Source organism: Chiloscyllium plagiosum, unplaced genomic scaffold, assembly GCF_037043375.1.
Source record: "Chiloscyllium plagiosum isolate Xiang-an unplaced genomic scaffold, Cpla_swu_hap1 HiC_scaffold_18, whole genome shotgun sequence".
Lineage (NCBI taxonomy): Eukaryota > Metazoa > Chordata > Chondrichthyes > Orectolobiformes > Hemiscylliidae > Chiloscyllium > Chiloscyllium plagiosum.
In genome coordinates, this window is record NW_028270156.1 from 6,750,836 (window position 1) to 6,771,284 (window position 20,449).

The 20,449-nt window shown below is 43.7% G+C and overlaps 1 protein-coding gene and 1 long non-coding RNA gene across 14 annotated transcripts in view; one reads left to right on the top strand and one right to left on the bottom strand.

Moving 5' to 3' along the window:
- Positions 1 to 20,449, top strand: part of nav2a (neuron navigator 2a) — a 1,144,654-nt gene that overhangs the window by 818,274 nt on the left and 305,931 nt on the right. For all 13 annotated transcript variants that reach the window (XM_087996268.1, XM_087996269.1, XM_043705373.2 and 10 more), the window contains 2 exons: positions 7,177 to 8,272; positions 12,557 to 12,672. In XM_087996268.1, coding sequence (XP_087852394.1) covers positions 7,177 to 8,272; positions 12,557 to 12,672 — 1,212 coding nt within the window. The remainder of the gene's footprint in view (positions 1 to 7,176; positions 8,273 to 12,556; positions 12,673 to 20,449) is intronic.
- LOC148146848 (uncharacterized) overlaps positions 17,470 to 20,449 on the bottom strand; it is a 32,533-nt gene continuing 29,553 nt past the window's right edge. The window contains exon 3 of the long non-coding RNA XR_015760091.1: positions 17,470 to 17,936. This is a non-coding gene — a long non-coding RNA (uncharacterized LOC148146848). The remainder of the gene's footprint in view (positions 17,937 to 20,449) is intronic.

Sequence of the window (20,449 nt, forward strand, 5' to 3'; positions counted from 1 at the left end):
TACAAACTTACCTCGTGAGTAGGCAGAGTGAGCACTGAGCAGGAGCAGACACGGGACTGCTGAGTAAGTGAGGTAATATATTTGGGTCATGATGTTACCTGAAACACTACTCAGGTATGTCTCCCACCCATCTTCCTCCTCTAACCAAAAAGAAAGGTTCTGTGCGCCGGATTGGTAAGGTAAATAGTTTTTTTTAAATTCTTTTGTTTTTCTACAGTCTCTTCGGGAATTTAGAATATTGGGAATGGCGGTTAAGGCAGTTGAATGTTCCTCCTGCAAATGTGGGAGGTAAGGGTCACCATTAGCGTGCGGGAAGTGCACCCAACTCCAGCTCCTCGGAAACAGCATTATGGAGCTGGAGCTGGATGAACTTCGGATCATTTGGGAGGTGGAGGGGGTTCTTGAGAGGAGTTACAGGGAGATAGTCACACCTCAGGTAAAAGAAAAAGACAGTTGGGTTACCGTCAGGGGACAGAAAGGGAACCGGCAGGCAGTGCAGGGATCCCCTTTAGCTATTCCCCTCTATAACAATTATACAGTTTGGATACTGTTTGGGGGGGGATCGACTTACCAGGGTTGAGCAATGGGGCACAGGTCTCTGGTACAGAGTCTGTCCCTGTTGCTCAGAAGGGAAGGGGGAAGAGGAGCAGAGCATTAGTCATTGGAGACTCCATAGTTAGGGGGACAGACAGGAGGTTCTGTGGGAATGAGAGAGACTCACGCTTGATTGTTGCCTCCCAGGTGCCAGGGTTCTCGATGTCCTGGATCGTGTTTTTGGGATCCTTCAGGAGGAGGGGAAGCAGCCCCAAGTCGTGGTCCACATAGCCACCAATGACATAGGTAGGAAGAGAGATGGGGATTTAAGGCAGAAATTCAGGAAGCTAGGGTGGAAGCTCAGTGCTAGAACAATCAGAGCTGTTATCTCAGGTCCGTGCCACGTGCTAGCGAGGTGAGGAATACGGAGAGAGAGGAGTTGAACGTGTGGCTACAGGGATGGTGCAGGAGGAAGGGTTTCGGATACCTAGATAATTGGGGCTCATTCTGGGTTAGGTGGGACCTCTACAAACAGGATGGTCTTCACCTGAACCAGAGGGGGACCAATATCCTAGGGGGGAGTTTGTTAGTGCTATTCAGAAGGGTTTACACTAATTCAGCACGGGGGTGGGAACCTAAATTGTAGTTCCAGTGTCCAGGAGGTTAACAGTAGTGAGGTCAGAAATATGGTTTCAAGGTCTCAAGAGTCACTGACAAGCAGGAAGGTGGTTTGAAGTGTATCTACTTCACGCCAGGACCATCCAAAAGAAGGTGGGTGGACTTGCAGTGTGGGTTGATACCTGGGGCTTCAATGTTGTGGCCATTTCGGAAAGAGCATGGACAGGAATGGTTATTGCAGGTTCCAGGATTTAGATGTTTCAGTAAGAACAGAGAAGATGGTAAAAGAGGGGGAGGTGTGGCATTGTTAGTCAAGGACAGTATTACGCTGGCAGAAAGGACGTTTGAGAACTCAACTACTGAGTTAGTATGGGCTGAGGTTAGAAACAGGAAAGGAGAGGTCACCCTATGGGAGCTTTCTATAGGCCTCCAAATAGTTCCAGAGATGTAGAGGAAAGGATAGCAAAGATTATTCTGGATAGGAGCGAGAGTAACAGGGTAATTGTTATGGGGTCTTTAACTTTCCAAATATTGACTGGAAACACTATAGTTCGAGTACTTTAGCTGGGTCAATTTTTGTCCAATGTGTGCAGGATGGTTTCCTGACACAGTATGTAGACAGGCCAACAAGGGGCGAGGCCACATTGGATTTGGTACTGAGGAATGAACCAGGCCAGGTGTTAGATTTGGAGGTAGGTGAGCACTTTGGTGCTCGTGACCACAGTTCAGTTATTTTTACTTTAGCGATTGAAAGAGATAGGTGTGAAACGCAGGGCAAGAGTTATTGCTGGGGGAAAGACAATTATGATGTGATCAGATAAGGTTTAGAATGCATGGAATAGGGAAGGAAACTATAGGAGATGAACACAATTGAAATGTGCAGCTTATTCAAGGAACAGCTACTGCATGTCCTAAATAAGTATGTACCTGTCAGGCAGGGAGGAAATGGTTGAGCGAGGGAGCCATGGTTTACTAAAGAAGTTGAATCTCTTGTTAAGAGGAAGAAGGTGGCTTATGTTAGGATGAGACGTGAAGGCTCACTTAGGGTGCTTGAGAGTTACAAGTTAGCCAGGAAAGACCAAAAGAAAGAGTTAAGAAGAGCGAGGAGAGGACATGAGAAGTCGTTGGCAGATAGGATCAAGGAAACCCCTAAAACTTTCTATTGGCATATCAGGAATCAAAGAATTAGGACCAATCAAGGACAGTAGTGGGAAGTTTTGCATAGAATTCGGAGGAGATAGGAGAAACGTTAAATGAATATTTTTCATCAGTATGCACATTGGAAAAAGACTAACGTTGTCGAGGAGAGTGCTGAGATACAGGCAACTAGACTAGACAGGATTAAGGTTCACAAGGAGGAGGCGTTCGCAAATCTGGAAAGTGTGAAAATAGATAAGTCCCCTGAGCCGGATGGGACTTATCCTAGGATTCTCTGAGAATCCAGGGAGGAGATTGTGGAGCCTTTGGCTTTGATCTTTCTGTTGTCATTATCTAAAGGAATAGTGCTAGAAAACTGGAGGATAGCAAATGTTGTCCCTTTGTTCAAGAAGGGGAGGACAGACAACCCTGGAAATAATAGACCTGTGAGCATTATTTCAGTTGTGCGTATCTAGAGATGAATAAATTGATTAGGAATAGTCAACATGGTTTTGTGAAGGGTAGGTCGTTCCTCACAAACCTTATTGAGTTCTTTGAGAAGATGGCCATACAGGTGGATGAGGGTAAAGCAGTTGATGTGGTGTATAAGGATTTCAGTAAGGCATTTGATAAGTTGGGGGTAATTGCACAAAAAATGGAGGAATGGGACTGAGGGTGATTTAGTGGTTTGGATCAGAAATTGGCTAGGTGAAAGAAGACAGAGGATGGTAGTTAATGGGAAATGTTCATCCTGGAGTTCAGTTAATAGGGGTGTACCACGAGGGTCTGTTTTGGGGCCACTGCTGTTAGTCATTTTTTATAAATGACCTGGATGAGGGCGTAGAAGGATGGGTTCGTAAATGTGCGAAGGACACTAAGGTCAGTGGAGTTGTGGATAGTGCTAAAGGATGTTGTAGGCTACAGAGGGACACAGATAAGCTGCAGAGCTGGGCTGAGAGGGGCCAAATGTAGTTTAATGTGAAAAGGTGTGAGGTGATTCACTTTGGAAGGAGCAACAAGAATAAAGAGTACTGGGCTAATGGTATTATTCTTAGTAGTGTGGATGAGCAGAGAGATCTTGGTGTCCAGGTACATAGTTCTCTGAAAGTTATCACCCAGGTTGATGAGGTTGTTAAGAAGGCATGCGGTGTGTTAGCTTTTATTGGGAGAGGGATTGAGTTGCAGAGCCACGAGGTCATGTTGCAGCTGTACAAAACTCTGGTGGGATGCACTTGGAATACTGCATGCAGTTCTGATGACTGCATTATATGAAGGATGTGGAAGCTTTGAAAAGGGTTCAGAGGCGAATTACTAGGATGGAGGGAAGGCTTTATGAGGAAAGGCTGAGGGACTTGAGGCTGTTTTCATTAGAGAGGTTAGGGTTGAGAGATGACTTAATCGAGACATACAGGATAATCAGAGGGTTGGATAGGGTGGACAGTGAGGGCCTTTTTTCTTGGATAGTCATGGCTAGCACGAGGGACATAGCTTTAAATTGAGGGGTGACAGATATAGGATAGATGTCAAAGGCAGTTTCTTTACTCAGAGAGTTGTAAGGACATGGAATGGTCTGCCCGCAACAGCAGTAGACTCGCCAATGTTAAGGGCATTTAAATGGTCATTGGATAAACATATGGATTAAAATGGAATAGTGTAGGATAGTTAGGCTTCAGATTGGTTCCACAGGTCGGTACATCATCGAGGGCCGAAGGGCCTGTACTACGCTGGAATGTTTTCTGTTCTATGTTTTGCTCCGCCATTTAATGAGATCATGCTTGATCTGATCATCCTCAACTCCACTTTCCTACCTTTTCATCATAACCCATGATTCCCTCACTCATTAAAAACCTGTCTTATCTCAGCATTGAATATACTTAATGACCCAGCTTTGACACCCTTCCGTAGTAATGAATTCCACAGATTCACTGCCCTCTTCATCTCTATCTTAACTGTGCGACCCCTTACTCTTAGATTATGTCCTCTAGTCCCACATTCTCCTATAATGGGAGACAATCTTTCTGCATCTGCCAAGCCCCTGTAAAAATCTTACATATTTCAATGTTTAAATATTTGCAAAATTTTATTCCTTCAAAAGTGTGAAATCTGCTCTCCCTGTCCATTTAGAAGATAAGAGATGACCTGATTGAAGCATACCAGTTCCTGAGAGGGTATGTAAATGACGTTCCCTCTCGTGGGAGCATCAAAAACACTTTTCATAATAAGGATTGGCCCACTGAACTCAGAGATAAGGAGGTTTTTTTCTCACAGAAAGTCGAGTCTTTTGAACTCCCTTCATTAAAAAGGTAATGTTTTTGAATATTTTTAAGGCAGAGTTTAGTAAATCCTTGAGAAGCGAGGAGGTGAAAGGTCAGCAGGGATAAGTGAAAATCTAGAGTGATCAGATCAGCCATGATCTTATTGAATGACCGAGCATTTTGAAGGCAGAATGGTCTACTCCTGCTCCTAATTGTTATGGTTGTATGAATTTGCCTTTTTTAAGGGGAAGTTAAATTCCATCCACTATTTAATGGGTGTTTCATCTCCAATGCAGCACTGTCATGACTTAATGACCTTTGATAACACTCATGTGACAGCGTGTAATGATCAGTTGTCAGGAAGGCAAAACTATTTTAGTTCCCTTTCCCCTGCTTCTAACCCATGCAGCTTTGTAAAATCTGACTGCTGTCAATATCTGGCAGCTGTCCTAAACCATGACTGGATCTGTGCTCCGAATGAGCACAACACCATCAGCAGCAGATGGTGGAATTTCAATTCGATAAAAATCTGGAATTTAGAGTGTAATGATGAGCATGAAACTGTTTTCAATTGTCAGCAAAAATCCATCTGGTTCACTAATGATTTTAGGGAATGAAATCTGCTGTCCTTACCTGATCAGGCTGACATGTGACTCCAGACCCACAGCAACGTGGCTGATTGTTAACTGCGGAGTGGGTAATTAGGGATTGGCAATGAATTCCGGCCACAGCTGGCGAAGAGCACATCCTGTGAGTGAATTAAACAAGAAAAGAACTGTCTCCTTCATGTGAGCAGGTGGTTTCTCAGTGCCCATCCCACCCCCCATCCCTTGTGAAAATGGCTGGCCTACAAACTGGAGGCATGTTCATTGGTTCGTCACTCGGTGGACATTTTCTTTTAGCCTCACCTACCTTCAATTCTGACCCTTTGAGACAAAGTAGCAAGTGCCTCTCTGCCTAAAAGCTGCTGACAAAGACAAAAGTGAGGACTATTTAAAGAAAAAAAACCTTAATTGGGAAATCTCGGTCTACCTGGTGTCAGCTGTACCTCAGTTGGTAACGCACTCTCTCTGAGACAGAAGACTTAAATATACAAATCTAGACTGCCCTCTCTCTCTGCACTGCACTAAGAGACTTGCAGTATTGGAAGGTGTTGACTTCTGATTGAGATGTTAAACCTGACTCACTGTCTGTTCTCTCAGGTTGGCTTGAAACCTCGCATGGCACTATTTCAAAGAAGACTGGGTGATTATCCTTGCTGTCGCCAATATTTATACTTATGTCAACATCATTAAAACCTATTAATTTGACACTATCATATCACTAATTGTGAGAGCTTGCTGTGTACAAAATACCTGTTGAGTTTCCTATTTTACATCAGTGATGTCTTCTTAAAACACACCATTGCCCTTAAGCATTTGGATTGACCTGAGAAGTGGAAAGCAGTAATATAAGTGTAAATACATTGATGAAATTTTCTGACCTCTCCTTTACCCCCTTTTGCTACCCTTGCTAGTTTATTTCTCTTTGTGCATAGTTGTACATAGACTAGGTGCCCTTGGCTGCTTTGCCCAAGATAATGAGGTTATGAGTGAGAGCCGGGTTCTCTTTTGTCTTGTAAATTGAATAGTGTTGAGAAGAACTTTATAGTCCAACTCACAGTGTGTGAGCTGCTACCTCTGAATAGATAGTGGGTCAAATCGTAGGGCTGCCTGGTCTGAGTAGTTCAGCAGTTCACTGATTTAATAACTCATGGGACTTCGATTTGAGACTTTGCTAACTAGAGCCGTTTCTGTGGATGATTAGTAGCCTAAGCAGTACTATGCTTCTGCTCTGTTACCTCTTAAGGTGCTAAGGGGGAATAGTATTTGTGTTTATGCCGCATTTAGTAGAAAAGACTTGCTGATGCTGCGTCCAGTGTGAAGTTATTCCCACAGCATAAAATTCATGCAGTTAGGAGCTGTTGTTGTGCAGTGGTAGTGTCCCTACCTCTGAGCCTGAAGATGCAGGTTCAAGTTCCACTTGCTTCAGAAATAAAACTCACCTGAAGGCATTATCACATTGCAGTAATACTATATGACGTCTGGTCAACTGACATTGTCAAAATCCTGGAAGACCCTCCCTAACGGCATTGCGGTTATCCCTATGTCCCAAGCACTGGAGGGGTTCAAGAAGACAAGTCCCCAGCACCTTGAACAGGGCAATCAAGAATGGGCATAAAATACTGGCCCAGCCAGTCATGCCCACATCCCATGAATGAATATTAGAGAAAAAAATATAATGTGTTGTCAGTCTCCAAACAAAGCAATCGAGCCATCAGGCTCCATTCACCTATCCTGTTTTGGTTGTTATGTGATTATTTTTATATTTCAGAGAGCAAACAGGGTTGTAATTTAAAAACTGTCTTTCACTGAAGTGTCTGTTACTGTTAACATATCTTTGGAAAAATACATTAAACATGACATATTTACTTAAAATGCCAATAGATTTAACAGTGCAGTGTCCAGGACAAGACAAATTGACCGTCCTCTGATTTAAGTGATTTAAATGAGAGCTTGCCTTTTATGGAAGGAAGCTAAAGGTACGGGAGAGTTTGCAAACATGCTCCACTTACAATTGTTTCCTGTTTCAGTTGCAGAGCCAGCAGACAACGCAGTCTCACAGCCCGGAATGAATGAGAATGTCCAGTCTTCGGCAAGCAGCAGCACGGCCGGTGTCACTGGGAGCTTGTCTGCCATTCCCCAGCCAAACTCAGCCAAGACCTGGCGCAGCAAATCCCTCAATGCCAAGCACACTGCCACGTCTTCCATGTTATCTGTGAAGTCGCCCCCACAGGAACCCCCAAAGCCAGCGGTTGAACCCACTCCCAAGTCTGGTGCCAATGGCCAGAAATCCATGCTGGAGAAATTGAAGCTGTTCAACAGTAAAGGTGGCTCCAAGGCTGTTGGGACCACCCTGGAGAACTCAGGGTCTCGCGATGGCAGCTGTGAGAGGGTGGAGGCCCCTTCCAATTGTGCGGACCTCGGCGAATCAGACCCCTCTGTCAGATGTGTGAGCAATGCCGCACCTGCCTCAAACAGCCCAAAGATTGCACTAAAAGGCATTGCACAAAGGACCATCAGCCGAGCCCTGAGCAATAAGAAAAACTCCCCGAAAGGCAGCGACAAGGAGAAAGAGAAGCAGAAGGAGAAAGAGAGAGACAGAACGAAGGAAGCCTCCAAAAGGACATCTGGCCCTGATAAAGCTGATTTGGAAAAGGAGCTGAAAGAGGGGCCGCAGGTCACTGCTCCCGAAATGCCAAAAAAATCCTCCAAACTCTCGAGCTTTATCCCGAAAGGAGGGAAATCGAACGGTGCCAAAAAGGATCCCCCTGCACCTCAGCAAAGTGGAATACCAAAACCAGGGCTAAAAACCTCGACAGGGAAATCTACAAGTGCCCAAGCTTCTGTGAAAGAGACTGAGCGACCCCGCAGTGCGAGACTCAGTGCTGGAATCTCACTGCAGAAATCACAGTTGGACAGTAAGAATTCCAGTTCCAGTAGTTTGGCCTCCTCAGAGGGGAAAGGGGCTGGAGGAACACCCCCGACAAGCAGTAACAATGTTCCGGCTGCCACTACAGTCAGCACAACACAAACTACAGGAAGCAACACAGTCAGTGTACAGCTACCTCACCCACAACACCAGTACAACCACCCCAACACTGCCACTGTTGCTCCATTCATGTACAGGTAAAGCCTCATAACTTAACATTGACATGTTACCAGGTGGGAATTATTCAGCACTGTGAAACTATTCTAATGTTTTGTCTTAATTTGATAAATGTGATATTGGACATGTGCAATAATAAATTCTTTGTTGTAGGTGAGTAGATAACCCTTCAGAGCACAATAGCATTTACCATGATAGGCTTCTCTGATAATTAAATACACGCTTGAGTGGCACCACATCCACAAAGATCCACTCCCTCCACCTCAGTAGCAGCAGTGTGTACTATCCACAAGATGCAGTGCAGATATTTACCAAGGCTCCTTAGACAGCATCTTCCAAACCCACGACACTTCCATCTAGAAAGACATGGGAATACCGCCCCCTGCAAGTTCCCCACCAAGTCACTCTCACCAACCTGACTTGGAAATGTATTGCCATTCCTTTAGTGTCGTTGGGTCAAAATCTCGAAATTCCCTCCCTAATGGCATTGTGGGTCAAGCTATAGCAGGTGGACTGCCGTGGTTCCAGAAGACAGCTCACCTCCACCTTCTCAAGGACAACGAAGGATGGGCAATAAAACTGCTGGCTAGCCAGTGGTACCCACATTCCACAAAAGCTTTAAAGGAAATACTGCTCAGAGGATCCCAGGTTATTCCAGTTAAATTATTCCACCCATATTTTCCCCAGCCCTTCATTTGTGAAGGGACTGTTGCCTTTATGGGTGATAATACCACAGCCAATCCTCCAGAAACTTTGTTGAGTGACGATCTGTAAACCCGGTCCCACTCAGGAGGTCATTTCAACTGCAGTAACAATCGCAGCCAAATCCTCTCTTACCCTCTGCTGTCATTTCCTCATGGAGACTTCCAGCAGGAGCAGGGAATGAAATGTTGACTGATTACCTGCTCCCCAATCTGCAATTACTAAAGTTGACTTGAACTTTTATGCAGAAACACAGAAAATGGGAGCAGCGGTAGGCCATTCAGCCCTTTCAGCCTGCTCCACCATTCAATATGATCATGGCTGATCATCCAACTCACTCTCCTGTTCCTGCTTTCTCCCCATACACATTGATGCCTTTAAGCTATAAGAACTATATTTAACTCCTCCCTGAAAACAGTCAATATTCAATACCGTGGGCGGCACGGTGGCACAGTGGTTAGCACTGCTGCCTCACAGCACCAGAGATCTGGGTTCAATTCCCGCCTCAGGCGACTGTCTGTCTGGAGTTTGTACATTCTCCCCGTGTCTGTGTGTGTTTCCTCCAGGTGCACCGGTTTCCTCCCACAGTCCAAAAATGTGCAGGTTAGGTGAATTGGCCATGCTAAATTTCCTGTAGTGTTAGGTGAGGGGGTAAATGTAGGGGAATGGGTCTGGGTGGGTTGCGCTTCGGCGGGTCGGTGTGGACTTGTTGGGTTGAAGGTCCTGTTTCCACACTGTAAGTAATCTAATCTAATACCCATTGTGTCCAGACAGACCAGCTCCCTTGGTGTTGCCTGCCTGGCTCAAGCTGTTTTATCAACTCCCTGAGCAAAATGGAGAGTTGGTTCCAGGTTCTGTTTTCTGTGTTGAGTTTCCTGCTATCAGAAACAGCTGGGCTGTCACAAGGGGCCTCTGCTTCCCTCCTTGCCTCAGAATAATATCAACCAGCCACGAGGAGCGGCATTGTCTTCTCAACCCTGACTGCTCGCCAACGCGATCTGCTTGGTTCTGTGGCTGTCTGGAATGCAGACCATGGCACTCAGCCCCGTTGTTCTGCCCCCGACACATCCAAACCCAGGAGCTACCTAGAAACAGGAAGTGCACACTCAACACGTGGAGTATAACCTGTTGCCAAGAATACTGAAGGACTGAGATCACCCACCAGACAGCAATACCCGAACACATGACATCGTCCAAAACCGGAGATGGGAAGGGTGCAAAAGAGAAACAGAGAAACATTGAAAATCAGAACAGCAGGAGGCCATTCAGCCCTTTAAGCCAGCTCCGTTATTCAATACAATAATAGATGATCTTCCAACTCAGTCTCCTGATCTCACTTTTCCCCTATACCCTTTGACCCCTTTAGCCCTAAGAACTATATCTAACTCCTTCTTTCGTCAACATCTTGGCCTCACCTGTTTTCTGTGGTAGAGAATTCCACAGGCTGACCGCCCTCTGGGGGTGAGGACATTTCTGCTCATCTCAGACCAAATTGGCCTGCCCTGTAGAACATAGAACACAAGAAAATAGAACATTACAGCGCAGTGCAGGCCCTTCGGCCCTCGACGTTGCGCCAACCTGTGGAGCCAATCTGAAGCATATCTATTCTACACTGTTCATTCATATGTTTATCCAGTGATCATTTAAATACCCTTAAAATTGATGAGTCTACTACTGTTGCAGGCAGGGCATTCCATGTCCCTACAACTCTCTGAGTAAAGAAACTATCTCTGACATCTGTCCTATGTCTATCACCCCTCAATTTAAAGCTATGTCCCCTCATGCTAGCCATCACCATCCTCAGAAAAAGGCTCTCACTGTCCACCCTGTCTAACCCTCTGATTATCTTATATATCTCAGTTAAGTCACCTCTTAACCATCTTCTCTCTAACGAAAACAGCCTGAAGTTTCTCAGCCTTTCCTCATAAGAACGTCCCTCCGTACCAGACAATGTCCTAGTAAATCGCCTCTGAACCCTTCCAAAGCTTCCATATCCTTCTTATAAAGCAGTGATGAAAACTTTATGCAATACTCCAAGTACAGCCGCACCAGAGTTTTCTACAGCTGCAGCATGACCTCGTGGCTATGAAACTCAATCCCTCTACCAATAAAAGCTAACACACAGTATGCCTTCTTAACAACCCTATCAACCTGGGTGGCAACTTTCAGAGATCTATGTATATGGAGACCGAAATCTCTCTGCTCATCTACTGTACCAAGAATCTTACCATTAGCCCAATATTCTTTATTCTTGTTGCTCCTTCCAAAGTGAATCACCTCATATTTTTCCATATTAAACTCCATTTGCTACCTCTCAGCCCAGCTCTGCAGCTTATCTATGTCCCTCTGTAACCTGCAACCTCCTTCAGCACTATCCACAACTCTACCGACCTTAATGTCATTCACAAATTTACTAACCCACCCTTACGTTCCCTCATCCAGGTCATTTGTAAAAAATGATAAACGGCAGTGGCCCCAAAACAGATCCTTGCTCTTTACCACTAGAAAATGACCTCCAGGATGAAGATTTCCCATCAACCAGCATCCTCTGTCTTCTTCCAGCTAGCGAATTTCTGATCCAAACTGCTAAATCACCCTGAATCCCATGCCTCCGTATTTTGTACAATAGCCTATCATGGGAACCTTATCAAACACCTTACTGAAATCAGTTTACACCACATCAACCACTTTACCCTCATCCACCTGTTTGGTCACCATTTCTCTGAATCCTTAAACTGTGAGCCTTGGTTCTGGACTCACCAGTACTCTGGGACACCTTTGTCATTAAAATTTACCACAAGAGCAAAGCAAAAATTCTGGATTTTCAGTTGGTTGAGCAAAAGGTAGAAGATGCTTTCAACAAAACTTTGGGGAGGACAATTAATTTGCTTCTGGGTTGTCTGAATACTCTGCATTAGTGTTGGAATGGGCATACACCTCCTGAAGGGGCTCGGCCCTCCCTCTTCCTTATCCAGTTGCTTTGCCAAGACTTGGGAAGACAGGGCTGTTTGGTTCTATTGCAGTAACTACCTTGGAGTGGCTCCCAGTCCTCTGTGCAGCTGCCTCCTCTGACCTGATTATTTTTCTTTTTGAGTGAAGACTGAAAAAGTGGCTTTACGGAGTTGGGGGGGTGGATGGAGTGGTTGTTGAAGAAAGAACAGGTTCAAACTCGTGGGATATGGAGCAAGTGGCGAGCTAGAATCCATTCACAACTGATACATCCTCCCTTCCTGCTCGGACAGAAGGTGTGAAATGAAATGTTTATAAAAGAGAAGAAACTAGAAGTCGAGAGAAAGCAATAATCTGAATGCAAATGTAATTGACAGAAGTCAAATATCCTTTACAGTAGGGCTTTGTTTAAATTCTCTACTTTAAACATTAATCTGGTAAACCACTGAAGCCATTTCTTTTACAAAAGGTAAATAATTTGAGTTGTTCTTCACCGAATAATTTTCTTGTGTGCAGGGAACCGATTTAACTATGGTTGATTGCATTTTTCTGGTTCTGTGCGGTTACTTTGTAAGGGGCCGATGAATTATGCAGACGGGTCCCCTGTTCACTCCATTAAACCAGGTTTATATTTACAGTGCTTTATTTTTTAGGTCACAGACTGACAACGAAGGAAATGTAATGACTGAATCTGGCTCAGGGGGAGTGAATATGGATACTGTTCTGTACAGCAAAAATGGACAAACGACGTGCATCGAAGATTTGCCCGGTAAATATTGATCCCGATTTTCTGTACGTTAATAAGGCATCAGTGCTGAAAGAGTAAAGGCTTACGGTTGTTTATTTATGAATTTTGCAGTATTGTGCAAACATGGATTCTGGGTTAACTGAGAGGTTTGACATTTTGATCCTTTGCTACTGAAGTAATGATAAATTGTATCCTGGTGCAGATGCAGTTGTGGAGTCTTTCAGTTTTGCTGCTGGGTCAACTGTTAATGTAAAGTTCGTGCAGCGATGACCACAATAGAACATGCAAAAGAAATGTAGAAATTTTCCCAGCTCTTCCAGAAAGCACATTTCATCATTTTGTAAGGCATACGATATCAAATTGATATCGCCAAAATCTATATGTTTATCACTGTCTGGGGATAAACACATTTCACAATTTGTGCCCATCCGTCTTGAAATTTTGTGTTCAGTATTCCTGCTCTCAAGTGTTTCTCTCTTATTTTGGTTGCTGTGCACTAAGTTAAAACTCTGCATTGCTATTGCTGCTCTTGTTTGGGCAGCTGTTAGCACTTTTGGGAGCTGCCGTCAGTGTTCCTGGGAGCCTTTCAGAGTGTACGGAGCTCCACAGTGTTTGCTGAGGACACCAACACAAAGCACAAAAAAAGTTTGCTTTTGTTGTCAACTCTCTGACTGCTCATGCAATTAACCCATGTAATAGCTAATGTTGGCAATGTTTTTTGTTGAAGTATTCTATCAGTCTGCATTGATATTAATAGAAGACTTACTGCAGATTTCACCTCGTGAAAATGTCTTTACTGATGAAAAAGGACCTATCTTGACGAAGGCCTTCATCTTGCACCTATCAGGACATTTCACAAGAACACAAATGAAAGAGTAAGACCAACATTTGTACATAGTTCACCAGGATGATCCCCAATATGGAGGGACTTTAGGCTGCTTTCTTTAAGGAGAAGGTTGAGAGGTGACTTAACTGAGACATATAAGATAATCAGAGGGTTAGATAGGGTGGACAGTGAGAGCCTTTTTCCTCAGATGGTGATGGCGAGCACGAGGGGACATAGCTTTAAATTGAGGGGTGATAGATATAGGACAGATGTCAGAGGTAGTTTCTTTACTCAGAGAGTTGTAGGGACGTGGAACACCCTGCCTCCAATAGTAGTAGATTCGCCAACATTAAGGGTATTTAAATGGTCATTTGATAAACATATGGATGATAATGGAATAGTGTAGGTTAGATAGGCTTCAGATTTGTTCCACAGATCAGCGCAACCTCGGGGCCGAAGGGCCTGTACTGCACTGGAATGTTCTATGTTCTATCCTATAAGGAAAGGTTAAACATCTTTGGAGTCTACTCACTGCAGGTTAGAAGAATGAGAGCTGACCTCATTGAAATATATGGAATTCTTAAGGGCTTTGATCGGGTAAATGCTGAGAGCATGTTTCCCCTCATGGCAGAGGCTAGGACCAGAGGGCACAGTCTCAGAATAAAGGGACACCAAGTTACCTCTGAGATGAGGAGGAATTTCTTCTCTTAGAGAGTTGTGACTCTTTAGAATGCCTTGCCACAGAGACCTTGTGGGGGCAGTGTCCCTGTGTATATTTAAGGCTGAGATAGATAGCTCAGTTGGGGAATCGAGGGTTATGTGGAAAGGGCAGGATAATGGATGTGAAGAATGTCAGATCAACCATGATCCTTAGAGACAAAAAAACTACAGATGCTGAAATCTAAGAGAGACAAGCAGGAGGCTGGAAGAACACAGCACGCCAGGCAGCTACAAGAGGTGGAGAAGTCAGTGTTTCAGATATAATGTTGACTTCACCACCACCTGATGTTGCCTGGTGTGCTGTGTTCTTCCAGCTTCCTGCTTGTCTACCTTCAATTCTTTTGAATGGCAGAGCGGGCTTGAGGGCTGAACTTCCTACTCCTGTTCCTGTTTCTCAAGGTTGTATTGATTTATTGTGTTTATTGATTGGTAAGTTGGACTCTGATTGGTAGAGGCATTACCTTGAAGAATGCACCCAATAATGCTGATTGACAGTTAACAGCCAAGCTTTGTTTATATTTTAAACCATGCAGGTTGACTGTGATTGGTCAAAGTATTGCCTTGAGAAATGAACCATTGCTCGCCTATTAGTTAATGTAGCATTGAAAGAAGCCACAGATATTTGTGCTGTAGTACTATATTATGGCAATCTCGACAGGCCACTGTAAATCAGTGGCAATAGTTGAGATCAGTTTGAATAAAGCCATTCATGACCATATAGATGGGATCCCACTAAGCCCAATGATCACAAAATGTCCGTATGTCTTTGTTGTAATGACAACATACTCCTTGCAAATTTCTGATATATTGATGACCCCTTTGCTATTTTTCAGACTGAAGCTGCATTAAGAATGTGTTAATGGTCTTCATCCTGCTCTTAAATACATGTTTAGAACGAGGCAGACAACTGAACTCCCTTTCCTTGCTGTGTTAACTGAGAAATGAGCAGGGGCCATCTATTGCAAACCACCTTCACCTTCACGTTGGGATTCCTACAGTTGCTATAAGATTGACTTTATCATCAAACTTGTAAATATGGTCCAGGTAATTTGTTCACTGTATAAACCCGATGCTGGAAAAGGCCCATTGAAGCCACCCTGTGGAATAATGACAACCCTGATCAGATCATTTCTTGCTGAGTATTTGTACAAACTCGTGAATGGCCTTAAAACTGTCACTTTGGTCTTGTGATGTGCCCTGTGTATCTAAGCTTCACCTGGAAAGATGAGATGTCTCAAAGGTGTGAGTAACAGATGTTTTACACAGCAACTCAGCATGCCATCAATAGGATGCTACTGTCAAGCCAAGAGAGATGATCTGACTGTCACCCAAATGAGTAATGTGGTAGATGAATTTTATTGCTGGTGTGATGCCAGTGTTGAGGGCCATACATCTAACAACTGGCAGATTGCATCAAAGCAGCATGTCCATTTGGCTGTTCGCGTGAAGCAAGGTCCTGACTGTACCCAGTCAGCCTCTGCTTGCAACACTCACACCATTGTGTCCAAGATGAGATGTGGTTCTGCAATCGGCCAACATTTGCTAAATAATCCCGCATGTGCAAAGAATGACATGGACAAGCACTTTCAGATTGTCAGTTGGACTTGCAGTGTAGCACAATTACATCTGCTAGAAGCTACGTATAGTCATACACAGGGCCCTGTTCTTTGCCAACAAAATGAATATGCACACACTATGATTATTGAAATTCAATAAAGTAGGTGATTGCTATTCACTGGTTTATTTCTCAGGGCAATACCCTGATCTATCAGAGTCAATCTGCCTGTTTTGAAACTCAGGAAAAGCTTGGCTGTTAACTGTCAGTTATCATTAATGGGTGCATTCTTAATTCAAATGCCCCAATAAGTCAGAGTCCATCTGCCACCCAATCAGCACTCATGTCGTACAAACATTGGTTTTCCCTTCTAAGTTGTTATTCTCACAAAATGTCCTGATGAGTGAAAGAGAAAAACGAATTTTTCCCAGCAGTATTCAAAATCTGCATTGCCAAATCTGTATTTTCTTTTAGTTTTGAATTCAATTTTGGTTCATTTTTGCTGTTCTTTCTGCTACCAGAGGCATTGACTCTGCTGGGTTGCAGTTCCTTTGGTATTGATAGCTCCTCTGCTGTCTTGCTGAAGTGTTTAGTCTGACAGGTGATTTAACTTGGAACATCTGAACAAGAGCATCCCCACAAGGTCACTCCTAATGCTAGTCATGGTATACCAACAGCTGAGAAAACCACTGCTCTTTTCTGTGCTGTTCTGTTACCCTCCTCTAAGTTAGGGACATAGAGACTGGTGAATTTGCTCAGCCATTGGCAAGCTCTTTTATCCATTTATGAGATAATTGAGGGAACACAGCAAAATGTTGATATTCCCTCTTTCATCCTTTCCAAGTGCTGAGCAATTAGGGAATACAATAATGTTCCTTTTCCTTCCCCTGTTCTTTGTGATGCTCGGCCAGATTTCATGGGGTAAATACTGTGTGTTCCAATCCCCCTACATCGAGCTGTATAACATCGCAGGCCAAGCACAGATTCAAGCTTTTGTTCTCCGCATTATCTCTTGGTTGAACACTTCTGAAGTAAATTATTAAAAGAAGAGTAATTCCTTTCACAGTCTAAGTTAACAGTGCAATGTTAGGGCAGATGAACAAAACAACAGCATCCAAAATGGAGGTCAGAGGGCTCTTAGGGCAATACCCCAGTGACGTCAAAATGCACTGGAGTTTAGAAGAATGAGAGGTGACCTTATTAAAATGTACAGGACTCCTGGGGACTTAGCAGGATAGGTGCTGAGAGGTTGTTTCTCCCTATGGGAGAGTCCAGGTCCAGAGGGCAAAATCTCAGAGTAAACGGTCACCCAGTTAGGATAGAGATGAGGAGTGCTTTAGTTTCTCTCAGAGGGGAGTAAATCTGTGGAATTCTTGATCACAGAGGCTGGATCATTCAATAAATTCAAGGCTGAAATAGATGGAGTTTTAATCCATAAAGGATTCAAGGGTAATGGTGCAAAGGCAGGAAAGTGGAGTTAAGGATTATTACATCAGCCCTGATCTCACTGAGTGATGGAGTAGAATTGATAGGCTGAATGGCCTACTTGTGCTCATAGCTTCAAAAAAGTTTGAAATTCATTGTCATTAAGATCCTTGTTGGTCATAACGTAACATTTAAAGAAAAACAGAACTGCAGATGCTGGATAAAAAAACAGAAAGAACTGTGGATGCTATAAATCAGGAACCAAAACAGAAATTGAATTGAATGAATTGAATTGAATTTATTGTCACGTGTACTGAGGCACAGTGAAAGCTTTGTCTTGCGAGCAATACAGGCAGATCACAGAGTTAAGTAGCGTAGATAAGTAAATAATAGGTAAACAGCAGCAAAAACAAAAACACAGGTACAGGTGAATGTTTAGAGTCTGTGAGTCCATTCAGTACTATAACAACAGTAGAGTAGAAACTGTTACAAAACTGGCTGGTGCATGTGTTCAGGCTCCTGTACCTTCTCCCCGATGGTAGAGATTGTAGAAAAACATTGCCAGGATGGGATGGATCTTTGAGAATGCTGGCGGCCTTTCCTTGACAGCGGGCCTGGTAGATGAATTCTGTAGATGGGAGGTTGGCCTTTGTGATTGCCCGGGCCGAGTTCACCACTCTCTGTAACCGTCTCCGATCTTGAATGGTGTAGTTGCCATACCAGATAGTTGCTGGAAAAACTCAGTAGGTCTGGCAGCATCTGTGGAGAGAAATCAGAGTTGACGCTTCAGGAACAGAATTCTGAAGAAGGCTGTCTGGAGTGGAAACATGAGCTCTGCTTCTCTCTCCACAGGTGCTGTCAGACCTACTGAGCTTTTCCAGCAACCTCAGTGTTTGTTGCAGCTTTTTCCTCTCTATAGCTTTAATCCTGACTCTGTGTATTACAGTCTGCTCAGGAAGTCCAATTATTTTTCCTCTCCCTTTACGTTTTTGTTGGATTCTCTGACAACATTAATATTTGTTGCCCATCCCTAATTGCCCTGAAACTAAGCAGCTCACTGGGCCATTTCAGAGAGTAATTAAAAGTCAATGACATTGCATTGGGCCTGTACATTTATTAATGTAATCTAATTGAACCTAAAGTCCATGGTGGGATTTGAGCCTATGTACCTGCATTTTTGGAATACTAGGCTAGTAACATTGCCACTTCACCATCATCTTTCCATCAATTTGCTGTAGTGATATGCAGTTGTGGCATTGCAATCTAGACCAATGCATAATGGTGTCAGAGACTCCAGCCTATTTCTTGTTAAACTGTCAACCTTAATGAAAAATAAGATGATATTATTGAAATCATCATTCACGTCTAGAAATGTGTTTACTCCATGAAAGGGAGAATATCACAGGATTATTCTGGAAGCTCAGTGGAGATGTATAACATCCAATGTCTTGAGACGGCAGTGTAGAGATTTGTAAGTTTCCACAATCGATCCCTACTGTACTTTGCACTAACCAATCACAGCTCTAGATGCACCATAGAGTCATACAGCATAGAAACAGACCCTTCAGTCCAACTAGTTCATGCCATCTATGTTCCCTGCCTGTGTTTGGCCCATATTCAGCTAAACATTTCCTATTCGTGTATGTATTCAAATGCCTTTTAAACATTGTAACTCCACCCACATCCACCACTTCTTCTGAAATTTCATTCCATACACAAACCACTCTCTGCATAAAAATGTTGCCCTTCATGTACTTTTTAAAAATTTCTCCTCTCACCTTAAAAATATGCCCCCTAATTTTGAACGTCCCCCAGCCTAGAGAAAAGATCCTTGCTGTTCACTTTATGTATACCCCTTCATGATTTTATAAACCTCTATAAGGTCACCCCTCAATCTTCTACACTCCAGTGAAAAGGTCCCAGCCTATTTTCATAACTCAAATCCTCCATTCCTGTCAACATCTTTTCTGAATGCTCTCCAATGTAATAATATCCCTCCTACAGCAGGATGACCAGAAGTGCACACAATATTCCAGAAGAGGCCTCACCAATGTCCTTTACAACCGCAACGTGACGTATCAACTCCTATACTCAAAGGTCTGAGCAATGAAGGCAAGTGTACTAAATGCCTTCTTAATCACCCTGTCCAACTGTGATGCAAATTTCAAAGAATTATGTACCTGAATCCCTAAAGTCTCTCTGTTGTACAATGCTACTCAGGGCCTTACTATTAATTGTACTTTGACAGTTTGTAAAATATTTAATGTCTGTTGTAAGATGAATCCTCACCACAAGGTAAAAACAATGACTGCAGATGCTGGAAACCAGATTCTGGATCAGTGGTGCTGGAAGACAACAGCAGTTCAGGCAGCATCCAAGGAGCAGCGAAATTCATCAGGAAGGGCTTTTGCCCAAAATGTCGATTTCGTTGCTCCTTGGATGCTGCCTGAACTGCTGTGCTCTTCCAGCACCACTAATCCAGAATCCTCACCACAGACAATCATGGTGTTAGAACTATCAGGTAGATTTGCTGCCCCCATCACTTTTCCAAAAAGGGATCTATAAAATCTTGATCGAGCGAGGTATTGATAACTAGCCCTGGCATTGTGCAACATGATAGAGTTAATTAATGGCCTCCCACATCCCAGAAAAGATTTACAAGGATTGGAGAATTTGAGCTATAGGGAGAGGCTGAACAGGCTGGGGCTGTTTTCCCTGGAGCGTCGGAGGCTGAGGGGTGACCTTATCGAGGTTTACAAAATTATGAGGGGCATGGATAGGATAAATAGGCAAAGTCTTTTCCCTCAGGTCGGGGAATCCAGAACATGAGGGCATAGGTTTAGGGTGAAAGGGGAAAGATATAAAAGAGACCTAAGGGGCAACTTTTTCACGCAGAGAGTGGTACATGTATGGAATGAGCTGCCAGAGGAAGTGGTGGAGGCTGGTACAATTGCAACATTTAAGAAGCATTTGGTTGGGTATATGAATAGGAAGGGTTTGGAGGGATATGGGCTGGGTGCTGGCAAGTGGGACTAGACTGGGTTGGGATATCTGGTCGGCATGGACAAGTTGGACCGAAGGGTCTGTTTCCATGCTGTACATCTCTATGACTCTATTGAAGGCAATGATCTTTGCAGTTACCATTATAGAACTAGTTTTACATTTGGTTTGAGGGAGAGAGGAGGAGTCTGAGACATTAAAGTAAGGGCAATTATGAGGATGTGAAAGTAGACCTGTCTAAAGTAAATTAGCAGATTCGGTTCAAGGATAAT